General features: G+C 41.9%; 1 protein-coding gene across 10 annotated transcripts in view; it reads left to right on the top strand.

Moving 5' to 3' along the window:
• neo1 (neogenin 1) overlaps positions 1-19,899 on the top strand; it is a 216,781-nt gene that overhangs the window by 182,097 nt on the left and 14,785 nt on the right. For 8 of the 10 annotated variants that reach the window (XM_020712122.2, XM_020712117.2, XM_011487714.3 and 5 more), the window contains exons 13-17: positions 4,094-4,238; positions 10,641-10,751; positions 11,077-11,271; positions 12,793-12,888; positions 17,305-17,528. In XM_020712122.2, coding sequence (XP_020567781.2) covers positions 4,094-4,238; positions 10,641-10,751; positions 11,077-11,271; positions 12,793-12,888; positions 17,305-17,528 — 771 coding nt within the window. The remainder of the gene's footprint in view (positions 1-4,093; positions 4,239-10,640; positions 10,752-11,076; positions 11,272-12,792; positions 12,889-17,304; positions 17,529-19,899) is intronic. The other 2 variants (XM_011487724.3, XM_011487703.3) reach the window with 1 other exon arrangement.

Genomic DNA, 19,899 nt, shown 5'->3' with positions numbered 1-19,899 from the left:
AATCCAAATGCAGGAGCACAATCCTCGCACCCTGTGTTTCACACTTTTTATGTAACAGTGCACTAACAACAGTTTGTTATTCATCTCCCTCAAACAGTTGTCTGTTGTCACAAAAAACCCTTCTTTGGTCGTCTCACCCCATGGAGAGCTCTAGATGCTTGTGAACATTTGCACTTTCTTCCCAAAGTTTGGAAAACCTGCAAAGGTTTCTGCAAACTTTACTTGTACTTTGTATATCTTTGTATGGCTGATCACAGATGTAAATGCTAAAAAAAAAATGGCAGCATAATTATTTAGGCTTAAATATAAATAATGAGCATTGATACCTGCAGGTGCTACACACAGAGTTGCATTGTGCACATAAAACCCAAGCAAAGTGGATTAATTATTCATGATTATTAAAACACAATTTATTCCAAATCATTTAAGACAGATTCAGATATTTTCAGAAAGGACAAATCATTTCTAATGCAGTTTAATATTTACATAAAGTCACCGAGGCTTAATATGGGGGATTATTGAGATACAGAGGAGTAAAAAGATTAGCATGAAGACGGTTGGATCCAGTCGTCGGCGCTGTACAGTCTGTCCAGTGACTGGAAAAGAAATCTGTGCCATCATTTCAACCACTTCCCTTTTGTCACCTTTTTTATTTAAATACTTATTTTACCTTCTAAAACAAGCACGACAATATTATGGCGAAGACTCTGATTTGTGATCGCTGGCATCACATTGGTCGCCAGGCTTTTAGAAAGGAATCACCCCAATCGCTGCTAAATGTGACACAACCTGATGACATCATCTGCGAATGGAATTTTATAACCAGTGTGCAATTGCATGCATATCACGCTATTAACCTACACTTTTTCCAAGCGGTTAGAATATGTGAGGGCGGAGCAAACTTTATCTAGCTCATGGTCGATTGCACGTTCCGGGACTTCAAAGACAGTTCATTCTAAATACAAGCGGGGTTATCCCTTCTATGGTCAATAATAGCTGTGACATCACGGCTTTGTTTTGGGTTAGTTCTATTAAGAACTACAAAGTCGCACATTGATGACATCACAGCAGCAATGGAGTGTGCTGCATACAGGGTCACCGAGAGTGATGTAAGATTTTCATGCAACTAAACAGTTGGATCCATGTTTTATTTTTGGGAACACGAAAATAGTTAAGATTAGAAAAGAGATTAACGAAATAAAAAAATAACAATGCGCTGATTTGTCTGTAATTCATTCATCAGGATTAATAATTTGACACCCCTAAAAAAATCAGGCTTGAAAAGTATAAACGCCACCCAGACGTTTGTTGCAGTGATCGCCAACGGTCGCAAGCATGGACTAGCAAGGACGCCATACAATTGATGCGATGGCCGATTGCTTTAAAGTACATAATTTCCATAGTTTCTCTCTTTCGCTCTTAGAGTTTACAGCTATTGCATGTCAGTGCAAAATGTTTATGTCAGTAGCCTCTCAAGATGTCAAGTCTAATAATCAATGTTTAAAAAACAAATTAATTTGAAGAAACATGGGGAATTATTAACACGTGGTGCCATTTTTACTTCTAGTCAGACAGAATATCTGTTTTTTTCCCTTCAAGGCAAGAATTAATTGTGTTTTTGATCTCATTTTGCCCCCTCATTTTTTTTCTTGGCATCTGCTTTCCTGCTTTCCCCAGTGGTATCACAAAGTCAATTAAACAGGTTTTCATGATTAAGGAGAAGCTGAGGAAAAAGTAACATATCTGACAAGCTGGAGCCTATAGTGTAAAAAGAAAAATGGAAATAATTGAATACACTTAACCCAATTTTAATTTGTGCTACTCCCCCGGCTCGGCAGGGGTGGAGCTTGTGCATGGTTTATGTATCTACCCAGGCTTTTGTGCGTCATTGTGACAGTGTGGAAGCAATAATTAACTCTCCTCCCATGCTGAGCTACCCCCCATCTATCTCTTTAAACACACACAGAAACTCTGATGCTCGTACCCCACAGCAGTGCATCCCGCCAAGAAAAGGCCTGAATCCATCTCTGCCTGAGTGTGTCTGCAAGCTGTACCTGAACACACACACACATGTGTGTACGCACATCGCGCTCATCAGGATACCTCTGTCTATTATTCATGTTTACTTCCTCCCAATGAGTCAATTTGCTCTCGTGTTTAGGCGGGTGTTTGTTTTTGTGAAGCACCACTGGCAGGAGGAGGTGAGAGTGTGGCAGAACAGAGGGCCTGCTGTTTACCGTACACATAAAGCAGAGCTGATAACACATGCACACAGCCTGCTTGTTGCATCTCTTTGTCTTTTTACTGCTCCGTTGTGCAACGATGGAAACTAAGCCTGAACATCACAAGTTTTCGTCCCACCTTTGTTACATCTCTGTTTGGTCTTTAGAGGCAGCAACAGAGGCTACAGTGGAGGAAAGAAGTGTTTGATGCGTTGCTGATTTTGTAGGTTTGCCAACATGAAAAGAAATGAACAGTCTGTCATCGTAATTGTAGGCTCAGTTTAACAGTGAGAGATAAAATGTCAAGAATGAGGGAAATAAGTTTTTAAACCCTCTTGCCAGAAAGAATTTGTGATAAAACCCTTATTAACAGCAGATAGGTCAGGCGTTTCTTGTAGTTGATGATCAGGTTTCTGCACATCAGGGGGAATTTTGGTCCACTCTTCTTTGCAAATGACTTTTGAATCATTCAGATTTGGTGGATGTCACTTGGCAACTCTGAGCTCCAGCTCTCTTTATAGGTTTTCTATAGGATTGAGTTCTGGAGACTGGATGGACCACACCATGACCTTGATATGTTTCTTCTTCAGCCATTACTTTGTTGTCTTGGCTGGATGTTTTTGGGGCATTATCCTGTTAGAAGACCCATCCACCACCAATTTTAAGCCTCCTGGTGGAAGAAAGGAGGTTCTTAGCCAGGATTTGACGGTGCATGGCACCTCCCATCTTACCATCCACAGGGGGGAGTAGTCCTGAGAAGGAAGACACCCCCAAACCATAATATTTCCACCTCCATGCTTGACAGTGGGGGATGGCGTTTTTGAGATCATAGGCAGCATTTCTCGTTTTCCAAACATGTCGGGTTGAGTCGATGCCAAAGGGCTCATTTTTGGTCTCATCTGACCACAGCACCTTCTCCTAATCCCTCTCTGAATTGTGAAAGTGTATGTTGGCAAACTTCAGGCGGGCCTGCAAATGTGTTTTGTTAAGCAGGAGAACTCTGAGCTCATCAACTAACTCCTGCCGTGTTGTTTTTATTTCTTACTGTTCTCATGATGATGGAAACCCCAACAGGTGAGATCTAATTTGGAGCCCAAGATTTATTGGTGAATTGATGGTTGTTGCACCAACAGTTGTCACCTTAACCTCCAGCTTCTTGCTGATGGTTTTGGAAGTCTTGTCCCTTAAATCCACTGAAAGCTCTTTAGCCTTTCCCATGTTGGAGAGTGTGGAGTCTGACTGACTGACGGATTCTGTGGATAGGTGTCTTTTCTACAGGTGATTAGTTCAAACAGGTGTCTTCGAGATGACAGGTTGATCAGGTTGATCAGGAGAGTTTAACTGTAAACCAGAACTCTATTGGTTACTAGGGGATTGAATACATTTCCCTCAATGAAATTTGAATACATGTATATACATTTTTAAAAGTGGATTTCTTGATGTTCTTTGGGATTTTCTATCTCACTGTTGAAATGAACCTACTGTTAAGATGACAGACTGTCAATTTGGCAAACCTACAAAATCAGCAAAGGATCAAAAACGTATTTCCTCCACTGCAAATGATGACTGATCCAGACTGAAGAAATAGGGTGATTTTGACAGTTGTTACTCTTCTGTTTTTATGCTTGGAACTTAAAATGTGTTTAACTTGTTTACTGGATAAACAACACCTTTTTTACTTGATAAAATGCATGACTATTTTAATAAATAAATAAGAAAGAACAGTGGTGTGTAAGGCCTCCAAAGTCTCCCCACACATGGGGCTGTGTGGGGAGGTGTGATGCAAGCTGCTAAACTGTTGGGTCTACAGCTGCAGTGTGCTAAATCTGACATCTCGCTTCTTTTAACCTCTCGAATAATTTCCCCCTCAGAGCATCATGCTTCGGTGGCAACCCCCGCCCCCCAGCGGCCAGAATGGAGAGATCATCAGCTACAAGATCAGATACCGGAAAGGATCCCGGAAGAGCGAATCTGCGGTTATCACTGCAGGCACCGAGCTTTACAAACTCATCGAAGGTGACCACTGTTGTTGCATTAACTGTGTTTTCAGGCTGAATTAAGATCTAAAATTTAGGAAATAGAAACATTTCAATTTTTTTGTTCATTTTTAAATTTGACTTCATAGTGTCCTGCAGACTTGTTAAAGTTACTAATGTGCCTTTTACCAATAACCAGTTCTATTGGTATTCAGACTGTTCCTTGTTTTTCACATATACTTGAGATTTATGATGAGAAACAGAACAAGGAAGCTTCTTGTAACATTTGAACATTTTTTTTCTAGGGATGCACAATATTATTGGAGAACTGCAAAATGAGTAACTAACAGAATTGTCCCGAACAAATAGTTTAGGTTTTTCTACAACCAGTATTTTAAAGGGACTATATCATGCAAAAATCTACTTTTTTAGCTTTTAAGTGTATTTTAATGTTAATTCCTCACAAAAAAACAACCCAAAAGCATAATTTTGATCCATTAACGCATCTCTCAGTATTTCTCTAAAAACCTGCACTCCGACAACAGCCAAACGAGCGGGTTCTCACATTTTGACGTCACAAAGTGAGGAACAGCCCCTTCCAGGAAGAGTCTGCTCCACCGGCACCGCCCCCAGGCTTAAGGCCCGTACACACCGGGACGAATATTCGCCAGCCGTTATTTGCCAGCGTTTTTCAACACGTTTTTTGTGTTCACACCCAGGCGATTTTCGCTGACTATGAGCCGAGCGAACGTGCAATTTCATTCTCTGACATTAGATGGCTTAATGTAAAACAGAAATACCCCCTGTACACAAGGTGGCGCTGCGCAACTTTACGCTTCTTAAAGTCGCTTTTCACTCAGAAGAAGAGAGCAAGTATTTATGCGCTTGTCAGAATCAAACAAAGAAAACATGAATATTTCAAGCACCAGTAGCTCTAGCTCCAGTTCCAGCGATGAAGAAATTATTGTTCTGTTGAATGATGAAAGACGCCGGAAAAGACGACGATTTTGGGTACATCCCATAGTTACGAGAAGAGAAGAACAGGGGGAGTTGTATCGACTGTTACAAGAGCTGAAAATGTATCATGAGCGTTTTCGGGGATATTTTAGAATGTCCGTCAGTGAGTGCATCTTCTTCGTCTTATTTCTTCGCGGCAGTAGACGCTACTTGGCGTATATCTTCTACGCCGTGACGTATGTCTGCTCAGCAAGACAGTTTTGTGTTTGAGCGCCCCCAATATGTGTTTTACTGTAACTTCAGAAGCTCCAGACACGTGTGCAAAAGCGCCATTCTCATTGGTCGTATAGTTTTTGACGCGGCGCGTCAAACCTAAAATACGAAACCGAGGCGTTTTTAAACAATGACGCTTTTCGCGTGGCTTTTTCGCGTCAGTGTGCACACTCACATTGGTGCCCTTTGTTTAGTCACGAGGCGTTAAACGTCAGCGAATATCGCGCGCGAAATTCGTTTGGTGTGTACGGGCCTTAACACACACACACTTCCCCCGTGAAGCTAACGAGGATCAGCTAAATTTTTTCCTTTTATATGCACAATATGCAAATCCATCTGTGCAAAAGTTTGGATGTTGTATGTTTTCGTGGGGGAAACGCAGACGCGCTGCCAAGGCCAACTCCAGGTTGACGTCATAAAATGGGCGGCACCCACGCAAAGGGAAAGGGCAGTGCCTGAGAGGTCGAGTCGTCTTACTTCTGGCATGGAAAAGAAACTCGGGAAAATAAATCCTATTTCATTAAAAATCATTATTTAGTGTGCCAAACGTAACATCATATATATAAAGGTTACTCTGAAAGGCTTAAGAAAAGGATGATGCATTAAATTGTGAAAAACAGATACCAAACATGTCGTTCTCAGTGTTTACTCATACACACCGGTGTGTAAATAGAGTAGAGCAACATATATTTCTCAGAAAAATAGTGTTATTAGCTTGAAAAGAAGAGACTCGCTTTTAAAACCTCAAGAAAAGAAGGTAAAAGGTTTTTTTAAAAAAAGCACTTATTAGCATAGTTTAAAGATATTGGCAATATAGTGAATTTCTGTGTTATTTTGCACATCAGTGAAGAGGTTGTTGTTGCCAAAAACACTAAACAGTGAGATGCTAGAGATTCAGTTAAATCAAATTTAATTTTCAAATCTGGTTAAAGTAAATTTTGTATGTTTTGTTAATGTTTTTTTAGATTATATATTAGAATAATCCGACAATCACAGTTTTTTTTCATTAGAATTGTTGAGTATCTGATTGAATTTCCATTCATCATGGTAGTTTGAATAGCAAGGTCCCCTAACAGGGTAGTCATGACAAAAAGACTAGAAAGGTTACAAACTCCTGGGTCTGTGTTAGTTTCTTTCCGAAAAGACAGTTGGTTACTTGATACACCAAACATCTACGAGGCAAACCACCAATCCATCCAAACTTTCTCTTTTCTCTGAGCATTTTGCATCTTGAACAAAAGGGTAAAGCAACAGGTTCTCAGACGTCCATCTCCCCTGCCTCCTCTTCTTCCTCCAGCTCATTCAGGGATGTGAACGGTGTTCCACAGGGCGGAAGGGAGACATGTGCTCGGTAAACCTACAGGAAGCAGAGCATCTTTTCCAGTTCGTTGGGTTAAAGAGTCTGGACAAAGCTATCCAGTTTTCTAGCTGTGCTTTCAAAATCCATTGGTTGGCTGCTTGGTGGTTTACTTGCTGACAGCTCATGTGTCCTCAGGCAAAACGCTTAAACCCCTGATGTGTGTCTGTGACAAACTCAGTAGTTCGCTTTGAAAAAATGTGAATAAAATATCCGATTCAGGAAGAATATGACTGTTGCTTGGAGGGAATAGGCAGTTTGTTCTTTTTTTTTAATTGACCTATGGCCTACATTCAATCTATTAAGACTTAGGCCATTAGTCTCCATTTTATCTGCACTTAACGTAGTTAAAGGTGCCTGGCACGTTGTGGAAATCCGGACATTCAGCCTCGAGTTGTGTTTTTTTATTCGCTAGTGTTTGTGTTGTTGTCAGGCTGGTGGTGGGTCTGACTTTCATGCTCACACTTTTAAATAGAGCTACATGCTTCACTCTGATACCATTACGCACCGCTCCCATCGAAGTATGCTCTGCTATCAGCAGAGAGACACACCAATGGGTATTAATATTGAATGTTGTCTCAGCAACTTTCAAGTGGCCCGGCCTCACGCTGCGCTCTGCATCAAAGAGAATATACACTTAAAAGTTGATTTTTGGAGATCATTCTGGGGGGCGAAACAGAGGGGTGTTTGTTGGTTCAAAAGCATTTAGATGGAGCCTAGCAGCCTCATAGGCAGGGATGGGTTGGCAGTCTTCAGAAGCTACCCCCCAGGGTTGCAGAGACAGCGGGTACAGGGAAGAACCACGACAGGATTAGCATGTTGCATGCAAATGGGACAATACGACGGTAATGACAAATTTTAAAGCAAATTAATGGAGTTACAAATCATTTGTCAGCAGGTGTTCCTCCTTCTTTGAATACCAAAGCCAGCACCCAGCAGAGTGCAGCACTCTTAAAGGGAGATGTGGCTCTGAAATATGAATGCACTGGCAGTGCGCTGCTTCTCTACACGTTCTTTAGGGTTTTATTTTTTATGCTACCTTCTATCACACAGGTTTGCTCAATAATTGATCTCGACAACATGATCTTTTTTTGTCAATCAAAACAGCTAATTTATGATTTATGATAGTAAGGTTAAAAAACTTGAATTAGCTTAGGCTCTTCAGATGGGTCCGTTATCTTGTCGTCCAATTTGAAACTTCTTAATCCTGGATGAACCCCCAATAATGTGACGCACCTCTTGTCTAGGGAAGGCAAAGAATAACAAAAAAAAATTCCAGGGGCCTCATTTATAAACGTTGCGTACGCACAAAAGAAGGCGTACGCCACTCTCTACGCAATAGTTGAGATTTATAAAAAGCAAACTTGACGGGAAAATGTGCGGTCCTTCACGCAAGCTCTGACCCAGGCGTACGCACAAAAACGGGTAAAATGAGAAACGGCGACGCCGTCGGCAGATGGAAGAAACACGTGAAAGTGAAAATGACAATACTGCCTCTCAGAAATAACATGAAGACTTCACAAAGCAAGTCTTACAATTAACAGCCTACACGAACACCCGTTGGACCGATCAGCAGTGAAACAAACAAAAAAAAAATCAAACGAAAATTACAACAGAAATTCAAATGAACACATATTTGCAAAAAGAAAAGTGAAATATTTTCTGCAATATTGGCATGTTGTGCAATTCATCCTCATAAATAATATATTTAACAGAACGAAATAATGTACAAAACTGACATTCCCGTCAATGTGTCCGTCTGGCGGAGCAGATATAGGTGCAATTAGACAGACAGATGGATAGATAGAGAGAGATGCATTAATTGTCCACTAGGGAAAGTTGTTTTCATAGTAAAACATTTCTTCATAAGCTACGGAATTATGGTATTCATGCATATGCCTTTAGTTTGTTTTATTTTTGATGAAACAATGTATGGCGTATGTCTCGACCATTAAGAAAGCAACAAGAAATTACATTTGCGCTGATCAGTTTCCCATTTCCACGTCGATTATTACCGTCATCTGCAGCTTGTCAGATGTAATTAAATGGAGGGAAATAAAATGCCCCATCACAATGCGTAATGACGCACAATGGCTGATCTTGCGCTCTTAGAAGATGTGGCAAATGGAAGAATTCGGAGTGAACGCATCTTTAGACAGCAAGGAGACTTGTTGGCAAACGAGGACGAGTGGCTTATGAGCCGGTTCCGACTTCCTCTGCGGGCTTTTGGGGTTGTGTCACCCGGTGCATCTGGCGCGTCGGTGTCCCCCTGCTCCTCAGTCACCACTCCACTTAAAAGGGATTCCCCAATTATTGCCGCCAGTCTCTCATCAGGAGGGGTCAGCTCCGGTGTCCCCCCCCCCCCCCCCCCCACACACACACACACACACACCCGTGGCAGACACGGGTGTGTGTGTGGGGGGGGGGGGGGGGGGGGGTCAGCGCTAGACGTTTTTTTGCCTTGACTTTGATGTCCGACCTTTTCTTTTTTATTTCGGCCACGGTCCGAGGTTGTGAGGCTGCAGCATTTACAGCGTCTGCCGCCGTCTGCCACTCACGTGCCTTTTTGGCATTAGTAAGGCCACACTGTGCCCTCCAAACAGCACTTTTCTCCTCTTTTCCACCTCGCCAACGATAACTTCTACTTCACATTGAGTGAAGTTACGTTTTTTTGATTTTCTCTCCGTGTTTGCCATGGTTTCGCAATCAATGAATATTCATTTGTGGGCGTTTCACGGACTATTTATGGGCAACTATGGGCGTGTCATGAGGCCGCAAAAGCTGCGCAGCATTTAGAATTGGTTGTGATTTATTAAGAGAAAGATGCGTAGGATGTGCGTGCGCACGGTTTTATAACTCCGAATATTTCTGTGCGTACGCACATCCTATGTTTCATCCGTACGCCACTTCTGACGCAAATCCTACGCAAAGTTTTATAAATGAGGCCCCAGGTCCTCATCCAATCCTCATCTTCCAATCTCAAGCAACCACCAATCCTCCTCCCTCCAATCCAGAGTGGCCACCAGTACTGATTCCTACTGTCCAGAGCAGTGGTCCCAAACTTTTTTTACACCACGAACCGGTATGACGTCACAAAAAACTGTCACGGACCTGTCTCACAAGTACATGCGGATAATTATTGTAACAATACTACGATGATGGAGGAAAACAGACTTGACAAGTGAACCCTGAGCTTTTATTTTGACATGCATGTCATTGTACGTCACACAGGTGTCATCATCCTCTCCACTTCCCACACTCATGGTGCAAAAAAGAAGTACTGTCTATTAAATGTAGTTTTCTTTTTTGGAAGTTGAAGGCTCCTCTTCTGTCTCCTGGCTGGGCGATTTCCACTTGGCAAAGACATTTTCCAAAGACATTTGTTTTTTTACTCATTTTGCTAGCTCCTGGGTTATATTTTAGCGGTAACCTATCACGTGACCGAGAAGAGCACCTTGACCTGTGTCAAGAGTGACATAGACGGATGTAAACAGAGAATCTGGCAATTTTTCAAAATAAGACATCTTTCAGATTCCGAAATAAATAAAACGGAATTAATGTAAATTATTTATTCTTTCTCTGCGGCCCGGTACCAAATGACCCACGGACCGGTACCGGTCCGCGGCCCGCTGATCTAGAGCACCAGAAACAAAACAAAAAGAACCTACACAGCAGACAGAACTCTCACTTCATAACAACATGAAGACAAATGACAGCATCCACAATACAGAAGAAAAATAGAAAACACAATACGACAATGGTCGTAACGTCACCCACTTGGTGGAAGAAGTTTTAACAAAAATCAACCCTTTGAAGTCTAGATCTGAGTTTGACGTGTTTCTGGTTCCTGTGCAGGTCTGGACCCTGGAACAGAGTACTCCTTCAGGGTGTCGGCCATGACGGTGAACGGCACAGGACCCAACACTGAATGGACCACAGCAGAGACATTTGAAAGTGATCTCGATGGTAAGTTCATACGGTCAAAAGCAGAACCCTTTATCTGCTCGCATCCTCCTGCTGAGCTACTAACTATCATTTAAGTCATTTATTTCAATAGGATGGTTTCTCTCTTTTTTGGGGGTTTGTTGTTTTGAATGTATAATTTCCAATGTATTGTTTTTTTAATGTGTGTATTTGATGTAGGTTTTAATGGTGTATGTATTTTTATGACGCATATATTCTTTTAAGCGGACTCCAGGAAGAGTAGTCCTACCTTTGGTTAAGATGGGGATCCTTAACTAACTAACTAACTAACCAACTAACGTTTTTTTTTCTATATCTTCATTATCAGAATCCCGGGTTCCGGACCAGCCCAGCTCCCTGCACGTCCGCCCGCTGGTCAACAGTATCGTGGTGAGCTGGACGCCCCCGGAGAACCAGGACATCGTTGTGCGCGGGTACACCATCGACTATGGCATCGGAAGTCCTCATTCTCAGACCATCAAAGTGGACTACAAGCAGCGCTACTACACCATTGAGAACCTCAGTAAGAACCGCCCCTGCCAGTCACTGTGCACTAAAACATGTTATCCATTTTTCTGCCCTCAGTTTTAGCTTGTATGGATTCTAATGCTTTATTCCTAAACAGACTTTTATTATCAGTTTGTTCTCTTCCCTAATTCAGCGATGTAATCTGATCCAACACTTCCAATCAGTGGCTGAAATGAGCTGGGAGAGTCGTGTCAGTCTGTGACAAGAAATGTAGACATTCAAAACATTTATCTTTCTTGGATAGATGAACGTGTCACATTTGATTTAATGTGTCAGCTCTAAATAATAAAAACAGAAACCCATGAACACTATGAAATTAATTATGAGTGACTATTAAGAGAATTAATTAGATCTTCTCAGCCACATGCCTGAATTCGCTAATTACTCTGATTGGTCTAATGGGGACAGAGCTGCTGAAGGTCATAATATTCAGATAAAACAAATCAGTTTCTAAACAAAGAAAACATTATGTTGTATTTTTTTAAATAATCGTCTGGCTTTCATTTTTCCTTTTTGTTCAGATTGAATTTTTATTTTTAATTTTTTCCTCCGTTCCTGCTAACTTGTAATATTTGTGGGCAATACCTGCATAAGATACAATCAACTTTATTGATCTAACATTACGGAGATTTACGTGTTAAGTAACGACATTGCAGCATGGGGCATAAAGGGGTAACTGCAAGAAGAAAAGAAAGAGGTGGGGCAAAAACATGAAGGCTGTTAAATGAAGGTTTTTTTTGATAATATCTACAATTATAATTAAATCCATGAGAGGCATTGTATGGCCATCGTCGCCCCCCCCTTTTGACCAGCCCTCACTTGCAAAGCAGCTGCTACACACCGCTCACTACCCCCCTCTTCCCCCAGCACCCCGGTCAGAGCTGCATGTCCAAACTGTCAATGATTCATTTTCGCTGGGGACTACTCATCTGCAAAGTTTGGTGGGTTTCTGACAAGTAGGAAAGAAAATTGACAAAAAGAATGTGGTCCTTGCAATCCAGGACTGCTGCGGGCCAGAATACATATCTGGAGGAATTACTTTTGATCTTGTGTGTAGTTTGTTTTGTTGTCATCTAAATTGTCTCAAGCATGCTGTGCACACCGTAAGTAATCCACTTTTTGCGTGCTATATTCATGTTTATCTTTATTTCTTTTATCGATTTCTTTCAAAATAAATATTGTTCTATTTATTTCCATTGCTTTTCCAAGTAAATTTGACATGCATTGTGGGAGGTGTAGTCCAGTTTTATACTTGATTAACTCTGCTACATTTGGCTGCCTGGGCCCTGAGTTTGACACATGCAATGGACACGACTGCCGTTACTTGCTGCAGAAGAAGTGTCAAAACTTGAATTGTCCAAAAGAAGGATGAGCTTTAAAAATCTCCCAAAAATAATTGGATGTGTGCATAACAGAAGTTGTCAATTGTGAATTATTACTAGGATCAGGATTATTGTTGTTAAACTATAATAAAATTGAAATCATGAATTGAAAATTGTGCCTTCTTCTCTTGCAGATCCCAGCTCTCAGTATGTGATCACACTGAAAGCATTCAACAACGTGGGCGAGGGGATCCCTTTATACGAGAGTACTGCCACCAGAGCACAGTCAGGTAGGAGGGACAGGCCTTTGAAGAGACATTTCTGAATACACAAACAGTGGGACACTCAATGCACTGATATATTCAAACTTAACAGCTCTGGATAGCACACCTTTCCAAGAAGTTTCAATCTGCACACTGAAGGAGATTGAGCTGACATTTGCCTTTGCCCTCTATCTAACCTGGCATCTGCACCACACAGAATGACCCTCAGCTGTAATTTATAAAGAAGTAAAGAGGTCATGGGTCAGCCTGAGAGCTTTAATTACCACTCCTCATCATGACCGCAAGTATACTTAAGTGTCTTTTTAATCAAACCCTCATATGTTGCCCTGGAGTTTTCTACAAGGCCTGATAATTACAATGCAGGAAGTAGGCTCACTGAATGTTGAAGCAGACTTTTGAGTTGGCCAAGAATATGCTGTGAAAAGCAGTTTAGCTCTACAGAGACGACTAATAAACTGCAATATCGCATCATTCTGACAACAGTAGAAAATGTGTGAAGGCTTTAATAAGTGTGATTTATTGATGTTGTATGGGTTGTAAGCTGGTTAAAACAAACAATTTACTGTTTGTCATCCGAGTTTGACTGGTCCATCCCGTTCATCTGCATTAGTGAGTGACCATGTGGAGACCTAGACAAGCCTCTTGCCATCCAAAAAGAACAATTTTTAAACATTTATCTTATTTTTTGGACTGTAAAATCGCTCTGGGGTATAGGTCGCAGCAGCAAAAAACATAATAAAGAAGAAAATAATCACCTATAAGTCACATTTGGGGAGAAATTAATCTTGACAGGCAAATCATAATAACAGAATAGATAACAATAACAGACTGAATATTGGCACGCTTCACTACCATAACACACTCATGCTTATTTAGCTTCATGAAACATGAGAGGAATCTAGTATATTAGTGGGACATAAGAACAGTTATTCAGATGACCATAGCATAAAGAACATGCTAATAAGTCAACTAAGTTTAAATTACTGACTTGGTTGAATTCTTCATCATCTGTGTCGCTTTAGAACGATTCTGCCAAACCTGGAGTAAGACTGAGCGGCACTTCTTCTTCTACCCAAATACTGATACACACACGCCTACAGTGCCCTCTAGTGATGTTGCTATTTATTTACTTAAAAATCACATATAAGCCGCACCTGAGTAAACGTCCCACCCCCGGTCAGACTATGCAAAAAATGCTACTTATACACTGAAAATACAGTAGCTGATAAGCTAAACCACTAAAAAAAAAAACACTACGATATTGATCTTTGTTTTTATATGAAAAAACAACTCTACAGATTTAGGATTTTGGGGTCAAATATGAAACAACCCAAACAACTGTTTGTTTATGACAGTTTGGTCTTGTGTATCCAGTATCACCTGGCCTCCATGAAGCCATAGTTGTGTCTTTGCTCTTCCTCTGAAGTACAACAAACCAGCTTTGTTCGATTAGCCAAAGAATCCGACCATCCTGCTTGGCTGCCCGCCAGGCGATGCATAATTCGTTAAGCCTCAGATCACGACCCTGTTAGCAATTAGAAGTAGAGCTTAAGTCCCAATCCCGGCTGCTTAACAAATGATCTTAAAGTGCAAAACGCTGCCAGTTAGACTGCATGTTGGCAGCGCTGACACAGTTTATGTGACAGATCCAGCAGACTAGGAGCCGCGCTCCCTGCAGTGTCCCAGAATGTAGACTGCACCTAGACCCCCCCTCATCCCATCCAGCCTCCTGCCTTGATCGCTGCAGTTTGCCTCCTGCCTCAGTGTTTCACCAGCAAGTATGAGAGGGGCGGGGTGCCTGGTGACATGATTCACGTCAACATGCTTCAAGGTGGTGCAGGCGGTTGGGGGGGGCTTTAGGCTACACACACACCCACAGACTGTCATGCTTCTCTCTAAGAAGCTTCTTCACACCAACATGCAACTGTGCGCTCACGCAGACCCCCTGTGGTGACTTTGGCAACCCTTCGTCAGATCCAAACGTTCCCTCTCAAAGCAGAACCAAAAGCCCACCACCGCCTTGTGCTGCTGAATCCTCGGGGGCGCGTTCCCTTCCTGCCAGTTTGTTCAAGTCGGCGTTTAAAAGCTGACCTACATATTACTTTTCTCTTGAAGAAGGCAGCGGAGAAAAACTTGCCGAACTTGGGCTGAACGAGAGCTGCATTGTTTTCTGTCTGATAGTGTGACAGCTTAATTGTTGGAAATGAGACGTTTCAGCTAATGAATGTTTTTAAAGCCAGGCGGCCTCGTTCCTGCAGCTCCATACTGCAGGCTTTAGTCACCCTCATCCACCACACAAACGTTTGCAAACATGCACACACCCTCCCTCACTGCTGGGAGTACATTTAGGACACCAAAAGTTGTCAAATGGACAAAGACAGAAAGAAACGGAAAAACAATGAATCAAAGAAGAGAGGCTTCTTGGGTGACTGAGCAAGTATTTTAGATTTTTTTTTCCTCCTGGATTGGAAGCTGTGAAATCTCCAGCCCAGAATCTCATCTTGAAACATTTATTTTCTCAGCAGTGTTTGCCAGGAGCTGCTTGTTAGCGCCCCTCTTTTGCTTTAGACACTGTGCTTTATGGGCTGGAATAGACGGGGACACAAACAACCTAGAGTGTTCTTTACGAAAGCTCATACCTGCTTACAGTTTCTCTTATGTACACAACGGGCATGTGATGCCCATTCTCGAGGAAACATTTAGCCCTTGGTGTTCACACTGGAGGAGCAGGGAGGGGCCTCTTCTTCTTTTTTTCTACTCTTTACTAGTGCATTTACACCACCTATATTTGGACGAAGTTTGGTGCAAAATGTCAAAGTTGTGTAATTTTGATCCAGGCTTGTTCTTTCACAGCTCCATTCCAATATATGAAAAGCTTGGTGTGGTAGAATTCTAGCCAGACACAAACCGCAATTATTAATGTCCCCTTCGGGATTAATTTTCAAACACATTTGGCACTTCTGTGAATTAATGGGGACCCAATCTATACAGGACTACCAAATCCAAGTCCCTGATTGGTCCAAGTTTGACCTAATTTAACTTTTAATTTGTATTTAAGGGCTCCATGTTTTGTATAGAGAGCCCAAAAATGCTTAGAACAAAATAGAATAGAATAGAATAACTTTATTTCTACAGCCCTTTTCGCAGAAAGAAATCATTGCCTTTTACAAAAAGACAGCAAAAAATCAAACCAAAACACAGAGACGTAGTAAAATCTAATAAAAGTCTAAATAAAAGTTAGAAAATAAATCACTGACTAAAATTAACTAAAAGCTCCCCTGAATAAAATTGTCTTGACCTTGGATTCAAAACACTCAACGGAGTCAATCTGTCACAGCAACAATGGGAGTTTCAAAGATGAGGAGCAACGGCTTGAAAGGAGAGATCACCTCTTTTCTTAAAGCGGGTTTTTGGAATGCTTAAAAGATGTGGGTGGGAAGACCTCAAGGACAGAAGGACCGGGCCAAAGCGTATGAAGTTAAATGGTCAGAGATGTACATCGAGGTTTGACCATGCAGAAACTTGAGTAGCTATGCATGGATGCAAAAGTTTTGAGCGCAGAAGCCTGAACCGCACATTTATGCGCGTTTACATAGACTTTTCATTAAAAATGGTCGCTTGAACGGGTGGTTGCAGAGAGCTGTGTGAATGTAGCATGAGACCCATGATCACTGTTGAAGGTCTTCGGGGGCTGAGTAAAAATCCCTGTCCAAGTTACTTTAATGTCAAACATCAGCCGGGGCAGAGTTTCCTGTGGCCTTTAAGCAGAGCGATTCAGTCAGGCTTTGGAGTGCTGAACACTTTTTATCCTGAGATAAGAAGCGGCACATCCATATCCATTTCCTGAAGACTCCAAACTCCAAGTTCTGTGTTTCTCTGTTCCTACACTGTGCACCGTCTCTGAAAAGCCTATTAATAGTAATAGATACATTAAAAAATTTGATGTGATAGTGTGCAAATCTGCCTCCGCTCTGGTTTTCCATTTATCTATACCTTTTCACATGCATAGATAACCTCATCTTCTCTCTCTTATAGCGCCTCAGTAACTATTGATAGAGCATCACGTGATGTTCAGTCGCTTCTTTATAGCCACCAAGTCTGTAGATTTGTCCTTCTTTAGAGGTCAGTGTCTGTTTTCCTAATAGAATTTCTCTCTTTCTTTTCACCCTTGTCAATCCTACCCTTGTGGTATCTGTACAACACCCTACCACTCCCTTCCAACCCTACAACCATCGTCCATCCGTTTTAATGCATTAACCTTGTTTTCGTTTCTCCATGTCCCTTCCCGCATTGTTTTTATTTTTCATCACAACCCGATCCACCACATAACGCTCCTCCCCACGTTTTTGTTTTTGCTCATTTCAATTTGTGTGCATGTGGGTTTGCTGCCTGGCACGCAAATCCTCCCCGCTCCTCCCGTAGACCCTGATGTTGACTTGTACGAACTCTTCCCTGCTCCATACACCCCAGTACCAGACCATACTCCCATGATGCCTCCTGTGGGTGTCCAGGCGTCCGTGCTAACCCACGACACCATCAAGGTGACCTGGGCAGACAACACACTGCCTAAGAACCAAAAGATCACGGACAACCGCTTCTACACGGTGCGATGGAAGACCAACATCCCTGCCAACACCAAAGTGAAGGTGAGAGCTTCGTCTTTGTCATTACAGATAAAGCCATGTTTTTTTGAAGTTCTCTTTCAATTTTTTGTCTTAAGCCTAGCTGTGTGTCCATTGACTAAGAAATTAGGGACATTGTCTTTGCAATAATACACTTTTCTAATGGAAACACGACAATTTAGCAAAAACTGGCATTTATCAAAAAAGCCTTTTTGGGCTTGGAGAAGGTAGTTTTTCGGAGGCGGATTGAAATGGACATGTTTCGTAAAACTGCAATGGAAACACTTTTTTCCAATTAAATGAGTCACATGACCACAGGTGGCCAGTTTGTTGATAGCGATGACAATGCGCTTCTTGGTGGGAACTAGCCTTCCTGGGCGTCACAGGAGGCCCCACAGCATCACACACTTCTTCCAAATTTGAGCTTGTCATACAGAATTGGTGGATCCACAGCTTCTATGTAAAAAAAGCAACCACAATTTCTCAAAATCGCTTTATCTGTAGCCGCTCCCACGTGTAAGGAGCTTTCCACTCCATGGCCTGAATAATACGCCGTCTCCTTTGATAGATGATGATGAGCGCTAGTGGCGTGGCAGAAATATTAACGTATTTGCTGTAAATCAAAGCATTGTTCACATCTGTCAACATGTTTTTGAATGACTTATCTCAGGAGTTGTTTTGTGTTTAATTACATAATTTTCCATTTTGTGCACGGTGCCACAGTGTGCTTAAACCTGAGCACAGCTGTAAGTAGATGATTTGCAACTCACAAAAACAGCTCAAAGCCCTCCTCTGACAGAAATACAGCCTGGAAGAGCATTTGTTTATGCTGCAGTCATGAACAGTATAATCACACTTCATCTAATTTCATGCTCAGCAGGATGACGGTTTGGAGGAGACACAAGTGCAGCTGTTTTGACACACAAACTCTCGACAATGTCGGAAAGATTAAACCTCTAAAATTTACTCCAGAATGTTCATTTTCACACAAGACGATCCCCCCCCCCCCCCCCCCCCTGCACCTGGATGAAATATACAGCAGCTGCAGAGATCGCTGTGTTTGTTTGCAGGTGTCATGTGACAATAATGACTGTTTTTGCGCATCTATGGACAGATGTGTAGCAACAGATCTGCAGGAAAATGCAGGAGTATTTTGAAGCAGTAGCTGGCCTTGGCTGCTATGCACCTCGGGGGGCAAAGTGGTTTCTATTTTCATATCAAGTATTTATGATGAGAGGGGTTTTAAGATGCACAGGGTTGTGCAACATTTATCAAGTAATCAGAAGTAACTGAGGATCATTTGTAGGAAGGCTTTCAGAAGGAAGCAGAAGTGAAGGATGACTTTGCTCCTGTGGGTTTAGTGAGTTCATACGTCCAAAATCACTGAGTAAGCACAAACAAACCATTAGTCTGTAAGTGATCCTTAATGACCAAGTTAGAATTGTTTTTATTATTTAATAAAAGTTTGTCAAAAGGTTTTATCTGAAAAACTGGATTCTCATGGCAGACGATGCACGTTTGTGTGCAGGATTGCACACCTGCGACAGGGCAGAGCTCAGATAAAGCGCTGCATTTACTGATTAATTATTCAACAAGGACAAGACAAACTGAGAAGCAGAAAAAAAAAAAAAGGATTGGGTAGACCTGACAGCGCAGACTCACGTGCACAAACAAAATAAGTGAAGCCGAGAAGTCCTGCAGAGGATGCTCCTTTGCTGCTCTTTTGGCTGTTTATGGCTTTCATACACAAGCTGTTTCTCTGCCTTCTTGATTTATTTTGTGTTGTTGAGAAGGATGTGGAAGGATTAAAGAAGTCCAAAGTCTATCAGAAAGGCCCTGGTCTCTGAGAACGTAATGTTAAATGTCCGTGTCTTTAGTGAGGTTTCCCCAACAGAAACGCCTTCCCCTTAAAGTCTCTGCATGAGCGGCTGGAACCAGACGGAGACGGCCTTGTGCATTATTGAAGGGACGGCTGCTTTTAAACTGACTGCATGTTTCTCCTATCCCACTGCCCTCGGTGTGACAGCCCCCAGAGGAGATCTGAGCTTTTGTAATTGCACGCTAAACTAGTTTTAAACAAAACCCTTTTCGTGTCTCAACTCTTAGGTTGATCCTGGAAATTTTTAGATAAGCGTTAATGTCGAATTTTATGTCAACCAGTTTTTGGTTGTGCTATGTGTTGTTTAGTGTTCAGGTTTCATACCGATTCGGAGTCAATTGGGTTGCTTGGGTTGTAAGGCCATCGGAAGAGTATCGTCCTAATCGCTCCGAAACGTGACACAAGCTAATGACATTTTATGGAATTTTATGCCTGTGGTACAATCGCATGCATATCGTGCCATTTAACTCACTTATTTCGAGTAATTCGAATATGAGTTGGCGGAGCAAACTCCGA

Source organism: Oryzias latipes, chromosome 3, assembly GCF_002234675.1.
Source record: "Oryzias latipes chromosome 3, ASM223467v1".
In the NCBI taxonomy this organism is placed as follows: Eukaryota; Metazoa; Chordata; class Actinopteri; order Beloniformes; family Adrianichthyidae; genus Oryzias; species Oryzias latipes.
Note: the sequence above shows the minus strand (reverse complement) of the source record. Positions and strands in the feature narration are given on the sequence as shown.